The sequence below is a fragment of the Nothoprocta perdicaria genome, unplaced genomic scaffold, assembly GCF_003342845.1.
Source record: "Nothoprocta perdicaria isolate Ctin4 unplaced genomic scaffold, notPer1 scaffold_359, whole genome shotgun sequence".
NCBI classification, from domain to species: Eukaryota; Metazoa; Chordata; class Aves; order Tinamiformes; family Tinamidae; genus Nothoprocta; species Nothoprocta perdicaria.
Genome location: NW_020455598.1, coordinates 60,548 through 78,327, shown reverse-complemented (window position 1 = coordinate 78,327; position 17,780 = coordinate 60,548). Strand labels below are relative to the sequence as shown.

The window sequence follows — 17,780 nt, the reverse complement described above, 5'->3', positions numbered from 1 at the left end:
TGAGGGGGCTGTGGGGTTCTGAGGAGGGGATATAGGGAGATAGGGGGCTGTGAGGAGGGTTGAGGTCTGAGGAGGGGGCTGTGGGGCTACGAGGGGGCCGTGGGGTCTAAGCAGGGGGCTATAGGGCTCTGAGTGGGCTGTGGGGAGATGTAGGGGTCTGAGGAGGGGGGGTATGGGAAGATTGGAGGGAACTGTGGGGCAATGAGGGGGCTGTGGGGAGATATGGGGGTGGAGGGGGCTGTGGGGAGGATTGGGGCTGTGAGGAGGGGGCTGTGGGGAGATGTGGGGCAGGTTTGGGGCTGTGGGGAGATGTTAGGGTGAGAGGAGGCAGTGGGGAGCCTTGGAGGTCTGAGGAAGGAGGCTATAGGGCTATGAGGAGGCTATGGGGAAGGTTAGGGGCCTGAGGAAGGGGCTATGGGGAGATGAGGGGTGTGAGGAGCAGTGGGGAGTATTGGGGCTGTGGGGAGATGTGGGTGGGTTTGATGCTGTGGGGCTATGAGGGGACTGTGAGGAGGTTTGGGGGTCTGAGGAGGGGACTATGGGGAGATATGGGGTCTGGGGGGGCTGTGAGGATGGTTGAGGTGAGGACAGGGCTATGGTGAGATGTGGGGGTCTGAGGAGGGGGCTGTGGGTCTGAGGAGGGGGCTGTGGGGTGATTTAGGGGCATGAGGGGCTGTGGGGAGGGTTGGGAATATGAAGGAGAAGTTGTGGGGAGATGTGGAGGTGTGAGGGGGCTGTGGGGAGATGTGGGGGGATTGAGGAGGGGGCTGTGGGGAGATGGAGGGTTAAGAGGGGTCAGTCCTTGGCAAAACTCCGGGGTTTTGGTGCAAAGAAGCATCGCTGGCCCTGGAGAGGAGAGGCTGGTGCTTCCCGAGGGGCCTTTTTCCTTGGGAAAAAGAAGATGAGGAGGTGGGATGAGAACCGCAGAAAATGATGGAGAGCCCAAATCCCCCCTTCTATGAGTCGGCAAGAAGAGGAGCTTGTGCAGGAGCCGAGAAACCGGAGCCCGTGAAAATACCGTGTTGCTGCCGCGGCGCAGGGAGCACCAGGCGGCTCCTGCGGCCTCCTGGGGTGAATGGAGGCCCCGTCCGTCCCCAGGAGCGGCGCGGGCCGCGCTGCCGACGTCCCCGTTCCGTGAGGAACCAATGGCACCGGAGCCACTGAGATCCTGGATCCCCTGGATCCTGCAAGGATGCCTTGACCTGCAAGGAAGCCCTTGGCCTTCTTGGCCACAGGAGCCCGTTGCTGTTTTGTGGTTGACTCATCCACCAGAACCGGGTCCTTCTCTGCAGGACTTGGCTCTTCCCTTTGCTGAACTTGGCGGGTTCCTGCCTGCCCCTTTCTCCAGCACATCCTTTGGAACAGCAGCACAACCACCAGCTGCATCAGCTGCTTCTCCCAGGTCTATCTTACCTGCAAACCTGCTGGGGGTTCCCTGTGTCCCCTCACCCAGCTCATTATGAGGATGTGGAGCAGAATTGGCCATATGGGCCCCTGGGAACACCTGTAATCACTGGTCTCCAGCTGAACTTTGTGCCACTGATATCCAGCATGAGCTGCTCCATTGCGTTGCCATGAAGATGAGACTGACTGGCCTGCAGTTCTGAAGATCTACAAGATCTTCAGAAGATCTACAAGGAGATCTACAAGATCTCCAGAAGATCTTCCTTCTGGACCATCTTCAAGATAGGGATGACATCCACCTGTTATCTGCTTTCTGCTCTGCTCCGTCCTCGCAGGATCCTGAACTCCAGCATCTCATGGTTTCTGCAGCAAAGGCTGCCCTCAGCCTTTGCATCCGCGACCTGCCCTTCCTTGCTGTGCAATCGGAAGTCCAGCAACTTCCAACTTGTTGGCTCCATGATCATCCGTGTAAAGAAATTGGCTTTGATGCTCTCCAGGATCCCTCTGGACTTCCAAGAGGGACTGGTGTTCGTGGAAGAGAGTTTTTAGATGAACTGAAGTTTTCCCTTCAGGTTTCCATTTCCGATTATTGTAGATGGAGCCAAGAGGGATGGTGCCTCTAACTCTAAATAGTTAAGAGCCTGATAGGATGAGTCTTGACCCAACTATCCAAGCCCTGCTGATGGTTTCTGCTTGGATACAGGTTTAAACAAGGACTGTGGAGTGGTGCACAAATCATAAGTGTCCTGAACAGCCTCTCTGAGGTCACTGTTTGGTCTGGAAGCAGAAAACTGAAGCAGTTAATTTAAAATTGCCCGTGGAGCTGGTGGTGCAGGGAGGAATAAGCTGCTTACTCCCAATCTCCAAGCTGCTGGCGCGTGTCCCGCTTCTGGCAGAGCTAGTTTTTCCATCACAGAAGCCCATTCATTCTGATATTTTGTTTTTAATGTATTTCCTGCCTCTCCTCCAGGCTTCTGGGCCGACCGGACTCCGGTTCACGAAGCCGCCAGGCGCGGAGAGATCCTGCAGCTGCAGCAGCTCATCGAGAGCGGCGCCTGCGTCAACGCCGTCACCTACGACTCCATCACCCCGCTGCACGAGGCGAGTCTGCGCGGGCAGACGCAGTGCGTCAAGCTCCTGCTGGCCGCCGGCGCCCAGGTGCGTGTGCAGCTCCTCGTCCTCCCCTCTGAAGTTATTCCAAGGGGCCAGGTTCGCTCCGTCTGGCTCCAGCTTCTTCACTCGGGCTTTGGGATGGAGGTTGAGTCTCCTTGGGCTCGCTTGGCTAAGGCTAAGGTGGCTAGGAGAGGAGCAGGGGACAAGCTGGGTTCCTGTGGGGTTTTAAACTTATATATCTCTTATATTTATCGATCTATCTATCTATATATATATCTTTCTTTTATTACTTTTTTTTAATGGAGAAAGGAAAAATCTTCTCACGTCTCACGCACTAGAGACAACTAATCCCAGAGCAAATCCAGGCACCTTTTCAGCGCAAAATCAGCCAGTTTGGTTGAACCACGCCTGAAGCCTGACTCTGTGGTAGAATGCAGAGCAGCAGTTGCACCGCTCTGTACCATGTTGAACTTGTAAAGTTTAGCAGGAGAATAGTAGGAAAACCTTGGGAAGGGGAATAACATCCTAAAATGTAGCAGCTACTTGGAAAATTAGCATGCATCCCCACTTGGGAGCGCTGCAAGGCGGATTACTGGCAGCATCAACCCCCGGGATCCTGATCCCTGAGCAAATCTGGAGTTAGAAGCAGCACAAAGACGGCCGGGGCCCGAAGCCGGGTGCTCCGTAAGAGCCTCTGTGCCTCGCAGGTGGACGCGAGGAACATCGACGGGAGCACCCCGCTGTGTGACGCCTGCGCCTCGGGCAGCGTGGAGTGCGTGAAGGTGCTGCTGTCGCACGGCGCCAAGGTGAACCCGCCGCTCTACACCGCGTCCCCGCTGCACGAGGCCTGCATGAACGGTAAGACCCCGGCGTCCGAGCTGCGCCTGGTGTCCAAGCTGCCCGTGTTGGGCTTATTTTCACAGAATCCCAGGATGGCTGAGGCTGGAAGGGACCCCCAGGGCTCCCCCAGGGCAGCCCCTGCTCCAGCAGGGACACCCAGAGCACGGGGCACCCGGGCGCATCCCGGCGCGCTGGCAGATCTGCAGAGCAGGAGCCTCCGCAGCCTCCCTGGGCAGCCTGGGCCAGGGCTCGGGCACCCTCCCACCAAACAAGCTCTTCCTCACGGGCACATGGAGCTGCCTGCGCTGCAGCTTGGCCCCAGGGCCCCTTGGCCTGCCACTGGCCACCACCCACAAGAGCTTGGCCCTTCCTCCCTCCATCCTCCCCTCGGCTGCTTGCACACACTGACCAGGTCCCCTCTTGGCCTCCTCTTCTCCAGCTCGGCAGGCCCCGCTCGCTCGGCCTCTCCTCACACCACAGCTGCTCCAGGCCCTTCCTCAGCCCTGTCGCTCTGCACCAGATCCTCCAATTAAACACATATATATTAAGCATTTGTATCTTTGCAGCCATCACCCAGATATGAAGCACTTCCTAAGTCAGGCTGCTGCCAGCATGTGAGGTGCTCCAGTTCAAGCCAGGGTCCTTCTTTTGACTCCCATCTTCCCTCTCTAAAGGCAGCCCGGAGTGCGTGCAGCTCCTCATCGACGTCGGAGCCAACTTGGAGGCCCACGACTGCCATTTCGGGACACCGCTGCACGTGGCCTGTGCCAGGGAGCATCTGGACTGCGTGAAGCTGCTGCTCAAGGCAGGTACGACAGCCCCGGCGTTACCTGAGCACCTGACAGCCTGGGCCAGGGCTCGGGCACCCTCCCACCAAACAAGTTCTTCTCACATATTTATACATATTAATCAGATCCCCTCTCTACCTTCCTTTTCAGTGTATGCAGGTCAATATCCAGTTTATGATATCCCAAGCAATATTTCCTTCCCTTATTTTAATAGAAAACCAGAATTCTTCAGCCCTTGGGAGCAGCACTTTGATTTCTCCCTGGTGAACCTACACACAGCAGTGTGTAGGTTCAGTATCGGCCACGTAGGCTTGTGGTTTTGGACAGCAGAGAGATGTTGGGGTTTGGTGTTGTGCAGAAAAGGAGAGATGACTTCAGATGATGCCCCTGGGAGCTCTGGCTAGTGTCAGCCAAGAAGAGTTTGGTGGGAAGTCAAGTATTTTCTGCTTCAGGTTTCGCATCCTGGTTTCACTGCTGCTTGTGTTGGAGGAATCCGGAATTGGACTTCTTGGTTTAGCCTCTCCTTAGCAGGAAACGATCTTGCCTAGGGTGGCATTTGTCACGTTGGACATTAAATATCTGAAATTACGCAGCTCAGCTTGTTGGTTCCCCGCTTCCTCCCACCACTTCCCTGTATTGGGCACTGCTCTCCACTTGAAGTTAATTCGTTGCCCGTTTCTCTTTGTCAATTATAAAAATAATCCAGTGTGACCTGCTCGGACAGACCTATTTAATGTCAGTTGTGTGAATTCTGTGAGGTTTCCCTCACCTCTGTTGGAAAATCAGCTTGAGAGGAGGAACACGAGCAGTTGGGGGGTGTTAGAAGGACCTTCTGCTATCGCTTTATAAAGGCAATAATTTTCCTTAGCAAAAATATCTGTGGCTAAGACTAGATCTCAGAGTGAGGAGTCAGCTGCTGCATCAAACAGGTCTGCAGCGTTTCTATTAAATAAAAGCAGTTCACAAAGATGTCCCTGTTCACCTGGTGACTGGGAATGTCTCTTTGCTGGCTTCGGAAAGCACATGGGTTCAGGAAGCTGTTCCGAGTGTCGCACTCAGCTGCTTATTTACCTTGTAATGTGGATTAAAATCCTTTCTGTGCAAGGAAAGCAGAAAGCCAGGGACGCTGCCAGCACTGAACTTGTTCAGCACTTTGGTTTCCTGTTTGGGCTGTGTCATTGGGATCTCATTGTAGCCCCTCGTCGCTGTTTCAGGGACCTTTTTCCCTCCAGCCAAACCATCCCTCATGGCTGGGTCAAGCGATTCCTCCCCCGAGCAGAACTCTTTCTCTCTCTGGTTCCAGGGGCCAACGTGAATGCCGCTAAACTTCACGAGACAGCCCTGCACCACGCAGCCAAGGTGAGGAACGCCGACCTCGTGGAGATGCTGGTCGAATTCGGAGGCAATGTTTACGCCCGGGACAACCGCGGGAAGAAACCATCAGACTACACCTGGAGCAGCAGCCCCGCGGCCAAGTGCTTTGAGTACTATGAGAGTGAGTGGGATACGGTCCCCTGCGCTGGGAATCCAACGAGTGGCAGCCCCATTTGTGTGACTAACCCCCTCCAGGCCTTCTCTCTCTGCCTCCTGCTCTCTGTGAGCAGCCTCTCCTCTAAAAGAAAGAAAGAAAAGAAAGAAACTTATTTCTTTTTCTCTTTTCTCAGCCAAGTTAAGCACGCCGTGCTGGCTGCAGCTGGACTGGGTTAAGAGATTTCATCCTCCATGCCCATAAATACCACTGTATTTTGCCAGAGTTTACTGCCCCCTCTGCTATCAGAAAAGCCTGTCCAGTTGCTTTTCAACAGACCATTCCAAGAGAACTGTGATAACTTTAATAGTAGTTCTTTTTTGGGGGATTTATCTTTAACTTGCCTCATTAAATCCAGGCCTAGATTCAGGATGGGAGCAGATCTTGGAGGCTGGTGGGGATAGGGGCAGTAACTCTTCACACTTGATGGCTTCCAGAGCAACGTGGCTCATCGGAATTCCACGCTTGCGTGTGCCAACATCTGGGATAGAGGCTGGAGGCTGTCTGGAAAGGCATTAGAGAGGCATAGGGAGCTCTCAGCTGCTCGGTGACAGGGATTCATGCAATCCTCTGATGAAAAAATAGGGCAGTAGAGGAGAAGGGCTGGGAGGAGGTTTTATTCCTTTATTTGGCAGTGCTGGAACTCCATGCAGCATCAGCCAAGGAAACGTGCGGGCCTCGGGGGTGCAGATGAGCTCACGAGCCCCTGTGGCTTCAGCCTCTGCGCTGGGTCCCTGGGGGCTGCAGATGAGGAAGGGAGCCCCGTGTCACCCTCTCGGGCGTCAGCGTCCCCAGGGCTGTGGTGGTGACTTGGGGTCCCCTCCTCTCGTTGCAGAAACGCCGCTGAGTTTGTCGCAGCTCTGCAGAGTGACCGTGAGGAAGGCGGCCGGGCGGCGAGCGCTGGAGAAGATCGCCAAGCTCAACATCCCGCAGCGCCTCATCCAGTACCTGTCCTACAACTGACGGGGCTCCAGGTGACCAGGAGGGGCAGCGCCTTTAGATCCCCGCAGCACGAAGCCTCTGTCTCTCTCTCGTCTACCTCCCCTCAAGAAGCAACCTTTAATTTAAGCAAACTGTGTAAATAGTGTTCGTGGGGCAGCGCTTCACAGCCCTCTCCTCCATCGGTGACTGCTTTAGCAACGAGAGGCTCGGGCAAGTTGTAGCCCTGGCTTGGAGTTGAGTCTCTGCCCTGTTGGCCTGCTGGGCTGTCACCCCATTACAGGCTCGCTCTTTGAGGGGGGTTAATTTTGCCTAATTTTAGATATCTCTGGCCTAAAGACGTCTCCCTTTGCAGTCACAGGAAGGAAATAGGTGCTTCTGGAGCAGGATTTCTCCATCCTTGGAGAAATCCATCCATGGATTCCTTCGTGTTGTAGATGTCCGTGTTAGGATGTGTCCTGGGAGCGCCTCTCTGCCTCTTCCCTGCCTGCAAAGGGATTTAGAGACAGTGTCCTCAGATGGTGACATCTGGGAAGTGTTCAAAGAGTATTTCTGCACTTGTTCAGAGCCACCACCGTGGGGGCCACTTGGTTTTATGTGCAGTAAGTGGCAGGATCGCTGTCCTGCACTGCCGGAACTGCAGCATCCCGTCTGCAAAGCCACATCGCTGTGACAAAGCCCTGTCCCTGTGTGTAGAACCGCAGCAGATCCCTTTGGGATTTGCCCACACGTGAAGGATAACGGCCGGGTTGTGCTTTGGGTTTTGACGTTTCTCCCTCTGGGATCCCCCCAGGATCTATTGCAGTTTTGTGCTTTGGTGGTTTAAATGTTGGGGGTGACATTAATATCATCAGAGCCAAAATTCTAGTCTTCCTCCCACTGGGGAGGAAGTTGTATTTTACCCCAAAACGGCAGCCTCCAGGTTGCTGAGTATTAAAGGGGTGACAAGTCTGAGCACTGTGATTTGAATGCCAACAAATGATCTGAAATCCAAAGTGTCTGATCCAGTTTTTAAGACTGTGCTTTGTGGGGGAAGGAGGGATTGTCTGTTCATAATTCCACCTGGAATTTTGTATTTCAGATTCCAGGAAGGTGGAATTGCTTAGAAGCTCAGGGAAGCCCTAGGGATGTCTGTGGTGGGATTCACCCCTGTGAATGATAGGATAAAGATTTTGTATTGAGTCTTTCAGGAAAAGCTTCCTCTGTCCAACGTGTTCATTCTTCAGGCTAAGTAAATATTAGGAAAACGTCCATCGCTCAATAAGCTGAGTTGGAAATTAAAATCTCGTGGTAATTTGCTTTTTAATACTGCCATTTCACTGTTGCACCATCTTAGGCAGCAGCCAAGGGTCTAATGTAAAAGCAAACCCAAAAGAACAAAGAAAAATCCTTGGAAAACCAGGAATAAAATGACCGAATCCTATGGATGACATCTTTATTTTTTCCTCTCTTGTAAATCACCTGTGTGGTAGGTCCTAAGATTTATTTATTTGCTCATTTTCCCCTTCCTGTTTTAAGTGCCGATGGATATGCACATTCATGAAGGTTTTACTGGAAGATCTAAACACCTCTGCTTTGGCAGGACTAACCACACACGTCTTGGAAAGCAAGAGATTCACTTGCTGCTGCTGTGTCTGGGTGGAAAAATGTTCCAGAAAGGTGCTTGAGACCCAATAACCTATAAAAAACACCCAAATCATCCCCATGTGCTGGGTACAGAGCAAGTGGCTGTTGTTTATCTACTGGGTATTTACTTATATATTCCTAGACTTCTAAATTGCAAGTGAAAATAACTCCCCATGAGAGTCTTAAAATGTTTCTTATCTTGTCTTCAACCCATCTATTCCTCAGTTCTTTTAGTCTTGCTGGGGCTCCCAGCTGGCTGTGAAGCATCTCTGAGCATTTTACAGCTCAGAAGAAAGGTAAGGGGATGGTAAGATAAATTAGCAGTGAGTTTGGGGTTCCTCAGAGTGCAGTTTTTGTGGCAATTTGCAGTTACTACAGGAGCAGCTGAGTCATCCCTGCAGCAGGGATAGTCTGGAGGGCCGTGGGTATCACAAATACATCCTAAATTAAGCTGAGAATGAGAAGTTGCCCTGAGAGGGGAGCTGATTTTGGGGGCTTCTTGGGCTCCGCTGAGGGGTGGGTTTGGGTGATCTCAGCCTGGTCCTGGAGCTCCTGGTCCTGGAGGTGGGGACTGGCCATGCTCCAGGTGTTAGTCCGTACACGTCGCTGACTCACTTGGTTGCAGCTCTGACACGAGCTCCTTCCCCCGCTGTCTGCAACGTGACTCAGAGCCAGGTGAGTCCTGGCCTCCTATTCTGAGACTTTGGGGTGTCCCGATTTCAAGATGCATCTTCAGGAACATTGGTCAGGAAGGTAGTTGTGACCATCAACCACCCAGGTTCCTTCTCCAGAGCTGCGTCCACTGGTTAATGCTGAACTCGTTGCATTTTGCTTCCCCTTTCCACCCAAAAGGAAGCGTCCAAGATGACCTTTCCCTAGGAGCAGAAGATTGGGCATCTCACTTGGATGACTTCTCATTGTCCAGCCCTCAGAAAACACCGCGGACCAGTTTCTCCAGGGTATGGGGTAAAATAATGGAAGATCCCCCAAAATACAACCCTCGTTCACACCTTGTTTCTAGTTTGTAGAAATTTGCTTTTTTTTTTAATGGCAACTGAAGTGCCCTTGGATTTCTGTTGAGTTTGGGGTTTGCAGGGAGTGAAAGAGACTGTTGAACCAAGGCTTAGTGTTGTGCAAAACCCGCCAGCTGCCTCTGCTTGGGTTACACCCTTCCCTTGGTTTTTTAGGTCATGCTGTTACTCGACTTCCTCCAGTCCTTAATTTGACTGGCAGATCCAGGCGTGGATCCAGTGCAAACACATCCAAACCCACCGGGCCGGTCCTGCTCCCGCCCGGATCCTCGCTGGGCTCCAGGGAAAGGAGCCATCCCCAAAATGCCAGCCCATGTTTGGGGCCTCCTCCTTCTCCCGCGGGTTTCTCCATCCCTGTTGGAGCCCTGTTGGACAGGGAGAGGCCTGAATTATCCCTGAATTATCCCTGTTCCCATCCGGACTTGGCTCCAGGGGAGTCCAGCTCTGCCATTCCCGGCGCGCCGCGTCGCTCCCCGTTGCTCCTTGTTGGCCTTGGCTCGCGAGGAGGCAGCTCCATTCCGGCACATTTCTCCGTGTGAAGTTTATCCAGGAAAAACAAGGTGCCAGTGGAGCCGCATCCTCCGAGGGAGAGGAGAAAAGGGACCTGGCGAGGCCGAAGAATTAACTCCCTGGAACATGAGTGACTGCTCCTTGGCCCGTGAGAGGTCACGGGCGACCATCCTGTCCCCTCTTAGATGGAGCAAGAGCAGCTCCTGGCTCAAAGAAGAGAAGTATTGAATCTAACCGGGTGTTTTTTCCTTAATTTCTCCAGCTCCGCCTGGAAACGTCCCCGCGGGGGATTTGAGCACCCGGGGTGGTGACGACAAAGGCCTCGGTGTCCTCGGGAAGTGACAGCGAGTGAGTAAGGGAGCAGCTGCATCACCTTGCGGGCGAGCGGGGAGCTTCCTTCCACCCTCCTCGTCCTCGCTCCCGTTTTCCCGATGAGCAAGGGCTGAATTTGCCGGCGCTCGCAAGGAGGTGGCGCCTGTGCCGTGCGCTCCGGCCGCAGCCCAACCCGCTCCACTAAGCGCCAGCTCGCGGGCTCCAAAATAGGGCAAATTCCTTCAGATTTAGACCCACTTGCCTGATTTATTTATTTATTTACTTATTTATTACCAATTTTCCCATCGTAATGGGGAGGGTTGGAGTGTGGGCGGCCAGGAGTGCAGCCCTGTGAGGTGATGGCCTGGAGCGTTATCCATGACTAAACCTCACTCCATGATTTCTCACCTCGGTCTCTTCCAGAGCTGCGTCACGATGGGTTTTCATGTGCGGGAGCCCTGATGGGTCCCCTTGGCCTCCTGAGCTTTGTCCTTGACCAAACTGGGCCTGCAAAGGGCAGCGTGGGGCTCAGCTCCTTGAAGGGTTTGGCCAAAATCGTTATCCTGAGGGAGAACAACCCAAATCTGGGCAAAAGTGGCTCCCGAAGAGCTCATGAGCTGGTAGGGACGTGGTGTATGGAGGCCACCACACACCTTGGGCAGGGATGTGTGAGGCCGAGGCCTCTTGGGCCAAGGCTGAGAGGGTGAAGCCGTGGGTGAAGCTCTAGTTTGAGATGTAGAGGACACAACCGCCACATCCAACCGAAATGGGTCAGGAGAACCTGGCACCTCCAGCAAACGGTTGACATGGAGCAAGTTGCTCCCTGTGGAAGCCTCTCCTCATCCTGCTCCTGATGCCACCAGCACTCCTTGCATCCTTCCTCCACGTGGACAAAACCTCTGCCCAGCACTGAAGACCCTCTGGAAGATGTCACCTCAAGGGGGGGCTCTTGACAGCAACCTGGATGCAGAGTCGGAGCCTTGGAGCAGCCGCACAAAGGCAACGGGAGGCCTGGAGAGGAGGGATCCGGGCTGCTCTTCCCAACGTACAGCTCCGTGGCCCATTAACCGGCACGGCTGGTCCCATTGCCGACGTTCCCAGCCCTTTGCCGGGAAGTCTCCGCTCTTTCTGCCAAGCTCCCCACTCGGTCTCGCTTTCCGTGTCTGGAAAGGGCGAGTGCCGTGGATCTCGCCTTGGAAAATGCCGCGAAAGCCCTGGGTTTATTGCAGTTCTCCGGAGCGGTGGCGCCCGGCCAGGGGCTGACGGGGCGGCCGGAGCCCCCGGCGCTGCTCTGAGCCCAGGAACCCCTTCCTGGAGGTGTTTGATTCCCAGCCCGGGTAAAAATAAGGAGCAGCAGCAATAAACCGACTTGGAAGCATGGCCCTTTCCAGGCTTGAAGGGGCTGCCAAAAGGTCTCCGAGCCGCCAGACCTGGCAATGGACCTGCCTCTGATCCCAGACTGGGATGTGGAGGAGGGAAAACCGGGATGGAGCGAAAGCCGCACGAGCCCAGACGCCGTCTGGGGCCGGGAGCTGGGTCAGCCCTGTAGGGAGCGGAGCTGGAGGCACCTCCCAGGGCTTCCAGGTCCTCTGGGTTTGGACTAGTCAAGGGGGAGGAAAGGGGGAAGGAGGCCAGAAAGACCTTGAGGCTACGAATTTCTCCTCCTAGGTGAGAGGAGATGCCCTCGGTGGGGGACATCGTGCCAAGGGGTGGGATCTTTTCAGATCTCTTCCTTTAGGCCCCTGTTGGCTGCTCTCAAGAAGAGCCTGGTGGCTTCTCCCCCTGGGCCTGGATTCACCTGCTGCTGCCACCGTCTCCCTTCAGCCTTGGGCCTCCTTTCCCAGCCATGTTGAGAAGACATTCAGGTACTTGGGTCTTCTCACCCAACATGGGGTGTCTCACACCCCATTGAGGTTTCTCACCCAGCCACCTCCTTAGGTCAGCCCAAAACCTGCGCTGGGTGAATCAGGCCCCAAAGTGTCAATGGGCCTCCTGTCCCTCAGAGCGGATGGGTAGACATCTGCTCAGGACAACAATGTTGGTGGCCAACGTTGGCCCAGAGGGACCTTCCCTGCTCCTGAAAGCCCCAAGTCACCTCCTGGGACTTGGTACCAACCTGTCCTCCCAACCAAACCTCTAGACACGTCTCCAGAGAGGATTGTAGGAGCTCTAGATACCTAGCAGGCACCTAGAGCTCCCTGGAAATGTATCTTCAAGGAGAGATCTTCCCAGGTCTCCCAATCTGTAAGATAAGGTCTAGCTCTGCCCTGAGATTCCTGTTACGGGATAAGGTGGCTCCGAGCGCTGCTTCCAAAGCAGCAAAGCCCTGTGGGCCCCTCAGCTCCGGGGCCCTCTCCTGTCATCATGTTCCCCCCAAATACACCCCGAAGGTGGCACCGAGACCCGACCACGTGGCACCTGGAGCCGTTTCCGTGCGGGGCACTCCGGGGAGGCTCCGGAGCCCCAGGGGTGTCTGAGCTGCCCAGAGCCGGGCAGGGTGGCAGCAGAAACCCCCCCCCCGGCTCCGGGATAAAAATACCTTCCCTGCGGAGTCCGGCTTATCCTGCGGGGCGTCCCGAAGCCGAGACCCCCCCAGGCTGAGCGCGGGGCCCTGCGGAGCCGGGCAGGGTTCTCCCACCCCAGCCGGCGCCTCGGAAGCCAGGGAGAAGCCCCCGAGCAGCCGCGCTGGCGGGGGCTGAGCTCATGGTGCTATTAATTCCATCCCCTTCCAAAGGGGCCCCGGCAGCGGCGGGAGGGGAAGGGAAGGAGCCGGCTCTGGTTGCAGCCGGAGCTGCCGTTAACCCCTGCGGGGATGGAGGCCGCTGATCCCAGTGTTTTCCTGTAGGGAAAATTGGAGTCGCATCCCCGGGGAAGCACCAAGGTCGAGCAGGTGGCATTGGGTGCGATGGTGCCGGCAGGTCCCCAGGGTGCCAATTGCTCCTGCTGGAGCCGGGTTGGTACCGAGCTGCTGCCAGGCCTGGATAGCTGGAAAAATCCCATCCCGGTGCCTCCAAAGGGCCCAGCCGCCTTAATCCCCCCCCAGACAGAGCCGAAAGGCAGAGCTTCCACTGGGAAAAATTGTTATGGAGCCGGACTCTGCCGGCTGCGCTGGGAGGAAAAAAGCTCCTCACTATCCCGTGGGAGGAAAAAAGCTCCTCACAATCCTGGGACAGTGGAGGGGAAGGACGGAGGTTTCCAGCCGCCCGCCGGGGGTCCCTGGGGCTGAGCCCGGGCTGAACTCGTGACTCGTGCTGTGGGTTGGCGTCCAGCTCCAAAAGCTCCCAGAGCTTCAGCTTGTGTCCCAGGGGATCCCGCACGCCCTGTGCGATTCCCCAGCCTGAGCCCATCGGGACAATCCCGTGGATGGGCTGATGACAGGAGCCGGGTGCGAGCGAGAGGGCAGCGCTGGGGAACGGGGGAAGGCCCCAGGCTGGGGCCTGCAGGCCCAGAGGAGCCTCCTCCCGTCTCCTTCCTTCCATCCCTCCTCCCGTCTTCCCTTGCTCCTTCCCTCGCTCTCCGTTGGGAAGAGGAGGAGGTGGCGGCAGCGGAGCAGGAGCCGCCGAGGAGGCCGCGAGACGGGGCCAAAACCGCCCGGGTTTCGGCTGCTTTTGCAGAACAGGTTTGGTGGCCGCTTGGCCAGCGCCGGGCGCGGGGCAGCGCCGGGGCCGGTGACTGTCAGGTCATTCCTGTCCATTGGCTCATCCCGCTCCAAGCTGCTCCGCGGGGACTCGGCCCCGGCACCGCTGGGCAGCCGACGCGGCCGCACGTCAGGCCGGCATCGGCACGAGGCCTCCTGGAGAACCCAGGTTCAGCTCCGAGAGTTATTAAAGGTGAGTCAAGTCACCGCGCATCCCAGCGCACGACAGCACGTGAGGATGAAGTCTCCATCCCTCCGTCCATCCATCCACCCACTCACCCATTTTTCCATCCACCCAACCATCCCTCCATCCTTATTCCTGGTGTTCAGTTAGCAGCCAAAGGGGCCTCCACCAGCGAGGCCCTTGGGGAGTCCCGATGCCTCCCCGAGCCAGGACCCGGTGCCCCACACTGCTCATGTTCCCAGTTCCCAGCCCAATGCTCAAGTGTGAATATTCCCACTCCGAGGCCATGGGATAGGGGCAAGCTGGGAAAATCCAGGTGGATGGAGCAGCGTGAGGGAAAGGAGCAGCCCAAGGGTTCCCCCCGCACTGAAGGTTGGAGGCGAGAGCAGCACCAGGCGCCGGCTCCGACCAGCCCCGCGCTCCGTCTTGGAGCCATCCCGTCGCTTCCAGCTCCCGGGGGCCAAGTCCTGGGGCCGGGCGGAGGCTGGAGAAGGTGCTGGGAGGGGGAAGGAGCCGCGGGAGAGGAAGCCTGGAGATGCCGGCGTGTTTAGTCTAGCACGGGAGGCCAGGCCGGGAGCCAGCGGCGGGAAGGCAGCGGCCCCAGCCAAGGTCCCGGGCGCGATGGAGCCTCCGTGCGCGGAGCCGCTTCCACCTCCTCCCCGAGCTGGGAGCTCCTCCGCTCCCGGGACACGCGGCCGCCCTCCCGCTCTCCATTCCCGGCCCACCCGCAGCTCCCCGCACCCACAAGACACCAGGCGGGCGAGGCGCTCTCAGGAATTTAATGGGACTTGGCACTGTACAATTCATTTACAGAGACCCCACGTCCCGCCGGCTCCCCGCGCCCCTTCTCCCGGCTCCGCAGGTGCCGCCGGCGCCGCTGCAGCGCCGGGATGGGGCCGCCGGCTTCGCCCTCTCCTCCCCGCTCTCCTTCTCGCGGCGCCTTCAGCCCAAGCTGCTTCTGCGTCGTTTCTCGCACCCTTTCGCCACGGGAGAGACGGGGCTCCGCTTCCTCCTGCGGATCTTTGGCCAACTAGACGCTGCTGCTACGCGTATTTACAGACACTACCGCTCCCCGTCCTACTTCCTCACCCTTCTCTACCCTCCTACCACGTACAAGACGCCCTTGGTTGCCTCCAGTCCGGCCTTCCGCGGAAGGCGCTTCCTTTCCAAAGCAACACCACCACCCAACTACCTTGTGGCCCGCTACTCTCGCTACCTGGTCATCCTCTTCCCTCCCCAAAACCCCCTCGCGACGTTTCCTAAGCCCTTCCTAAACCTCTGCTCCCAGCCTATCATGTTATGGCTTCGTTTTGCTGCGTGTGGGAAGAAAGAAAGAAATCTGTACAGCTCAGGACAAGGATCAAGCGCTGGAAAGGAAATGCCGAGTGGGAAAGACTCAGAAGACAACAACAAAAATAAAAAAGTTAAAAAAAAACCCAAATAAAAAAAGGAAAAAAACAAAACCCAAACAAACCTGAAAAAAATCCTAATATATATATATATATATATATATATATATATAAAAAAAATTAAATAGCTGGCAGGTTACGGGAGTGGAAAATGAGGAATGTACAATGGAAAAACTCGAATGAAAAATTCCAGTAGGTAAATTGAAACGCTATTGACCTGGGGTCTGTTTTTGTGTGTGCGTGTGCCTTTTTTTGGGGATCTTTTTTTAAAATAATGACCCGAAACTCATTACAAGTGCCACGTCCTGCAGCGTTTGGGTACTGCGACCCGTCAAAACGCCGCCGCGCGTTCGGGTTTCGGGGCCGCCTCTGAAGGGCTTTGACAGCAGCGATCCCAAGGCACCGGCCTCGCTTCCCCTTCGGGCTTCCCTGTTTTTGTAGCCTCAAATGGGAGCTTTGGAAAAAGCGACGCGACCGCTTCCACTCTGCATCGAGGACCAAAAGCACGAGGGCTCCCGAGTCCCACATTGGTTCCAAGGCGGCCGCGTTTGCCAAAAAACAGACCCCGGCTCAACAGCGTTACCTGCATACCAGTAGCTGCCATTACAACATAAAAAAAAAAAGAAAGGAAAAAGAGGGAAAAAAAAGAGACATCTCTGTTCAAGACAGTAAATCCCACCATGCTCACATTGCGAGAAAAATGTACACGGTATTTATAAATAAAGAGTCCTCGGCGAGGCCGTGCACGGGCTCCGCTTCACACCAGCGTTTCTTTCCGCTTGCTGCTCAGCTGCTTCTCCCTGCTTTTCCTGGGGCCGGGAAGCGGCCTGTGCGTTTTCGCGCCCTTGGCATCCTCCGAGTCCAGGCCGGAGCCGCCCTCGGTGGGGGTTTCGTCCAGCTCCATGCGGGTTGTTGCCGCCTGCTTCCCGGCGGGAGGGCTGTTCTCCTCGGCCTCCTCGCTGAGCTCCGGCAGCTCCTGGAGGTCGGCGGCGGGCGCGCTGCGCTGGAAGGGCGCGATGGCCGTGCGGATGCAGTTCACCCACTGCTGCTTGTGGAAGACGTCGTTGGCCTGCAGCGTGTGCGACTGGCCCGGGCAGGGCTCTTGGAAACGCACCCGGAAGATGTTTTTAGCTGGGGAGAAGCACAGGGAAAAGCAGATCAGATTCCAGCTCCGGGTTTGGGGATTCTGCTACAAGACAAGCGGCTGGGAGCACTCTGTTTGCGGAAAAACGTTCCAATCCCAACAAAGTAAGTGGAAAACATTGACTTCCAAGTGTCTGCTCTAATCCGAGCACTGACTGCAAAGTGCTGGTTGTAAATCCCTGTACACGGCATGGGGATCTATGGGGAGACACGGGGATCTGGCACACACCAGAGAGAAGACCGCAAAGCCAAAGACTAAAGGCAGAAGTTCCCAAGTGTCACCCGGCTGCCATCCTAAAAGGACCACGGTTTATTGGGATCTAAAAGCAGTTACAACCTCCCCCAGGCAATTCCCGTTATCCCGGGGATAACTGGTTGGGTCTCTACCTTTATCCGAGTTGCCAAAAGCTCCTCGGAAGGATCCTCCCATCTTCACGTCGCCATCCTGCAGGTCCTCGAGGAGCAGCTCCTGCACAGGGATGGGCTGCCTGTACACCTGGTAGGACTGGCGCTCGTTCCGAGTGACCGGCCGCGTCAACACCAGGATGTCTTGGAAGAGGAACACGTAGAGCTTCTGGAAAGGAAGACGCATCCAGACATGAGCCAAGTGTCACACTGTGCATCCAGAGCGGCTACGTAGCCGGTCCTGGCTCCAAGGCCCCCTTATCCAAGTCTCATCCACATCAACCTGCTGATATTTTCCTGCTATGTCAGGCCCCGAGAGTGGTGGCTCCTACAGGACCTGCACCAGGAGGTTTAAACACCCTGGGACCCATCAAAAGTTATTTCTAATTTGCTCCTGTCTATAAGAGGCAGCCAAAGAGATGGGCACAGATTTCTGGAGGGCCCTGGATGTCACATTTTAGGATGTCACATTTTAAATTTAACCATTGCCTTAAGACCACACACTTGCTAGCTACTACTGTTTCTATACATGGCAAGGAGAGGTCACTTAGCAAGAGCTTTTGTGGAAAATACATCTTTTTCATAAGTATAAAAATGTAAGAGCTGAATTAAAAAAATAATAATTAATTAATTTGTCCCCCTGTAAGCGAGGACAAAGCTCTTGACTATGGTAGGACTTTGCAGGGCTGCTGCAGCAGCAAAGGGAGAAACTTTCGGCAGTTCATGTGTAATCCCAACAGGCTGTTGCAGGAACAGGTTGTTGGGAAGAGCTGCGGGCCAGCTTTTGTAACGGGGAATATCTGAGCACCCGGGAGCAAAGAGCAGGCAGGAGATCCCTGCCGAGGGGGTGCCGGGGCACAGCGCACGCCTTCCATGTGATTTGTGCCCGTTGTTTTCCAGGTTCTGGGGCT

At 55.7% G+C, this 17,780-nt stretch overlaps 2 protein-coding genes across 3 annotated transcripts in view; one reads left to right on the top strand and one right to left on the bottom strand.

Moving 5' to 3' along the window:
• Window positions 1–2,340: 2,340 nt before the first annotated feature.
• On the top strand, window positions 2,341–7,708 carry ASB13 (ankyrin repeat and SOCS box containing 13; the record flags this gene model as incomplete). Its single annotated transcript, XM_026044302.1, has 5 exons — window positions 2,341–2,562; window positions 3,225–3,375; window positions 4,032–4,166; window positions 5,449–5,640; window positions 6,509–7,708. Coding segments are annotated over 5 exons (828 nt in total), but the record flags the coding sequence as incomplete, so codon positions are not given.
• Window positions 7,709–16,028: 8,320 nt separating this feature from the next.
• Window positions 16,029–17,780, bottom strand: part of NET1 (neuroepithelial cell transforming 1) — a 38,007-nt gene continuing 36,255 nt past the window's right edge. For both annotated transcript variants that reach the window (XM_026044301.1, XM_026044299.1), the window contains 2 exons: window positions 16,852–17,038; window positions 16,029–16,452 (listed from right to left, as the gene is read on the bottom strand). In XM_026044301.1, coding sequence (XP_025900086.1) covers window positions 16,079–16,452; window positions 16,852–17,038 — 561 coding nt within the window. In that variant the 3' untranslated portion in view covers window positions 16,029–16,078. The remainder of the gene's footprint in view (window positions 16,453–16,851; window positions 17,039–17,780) is intronic.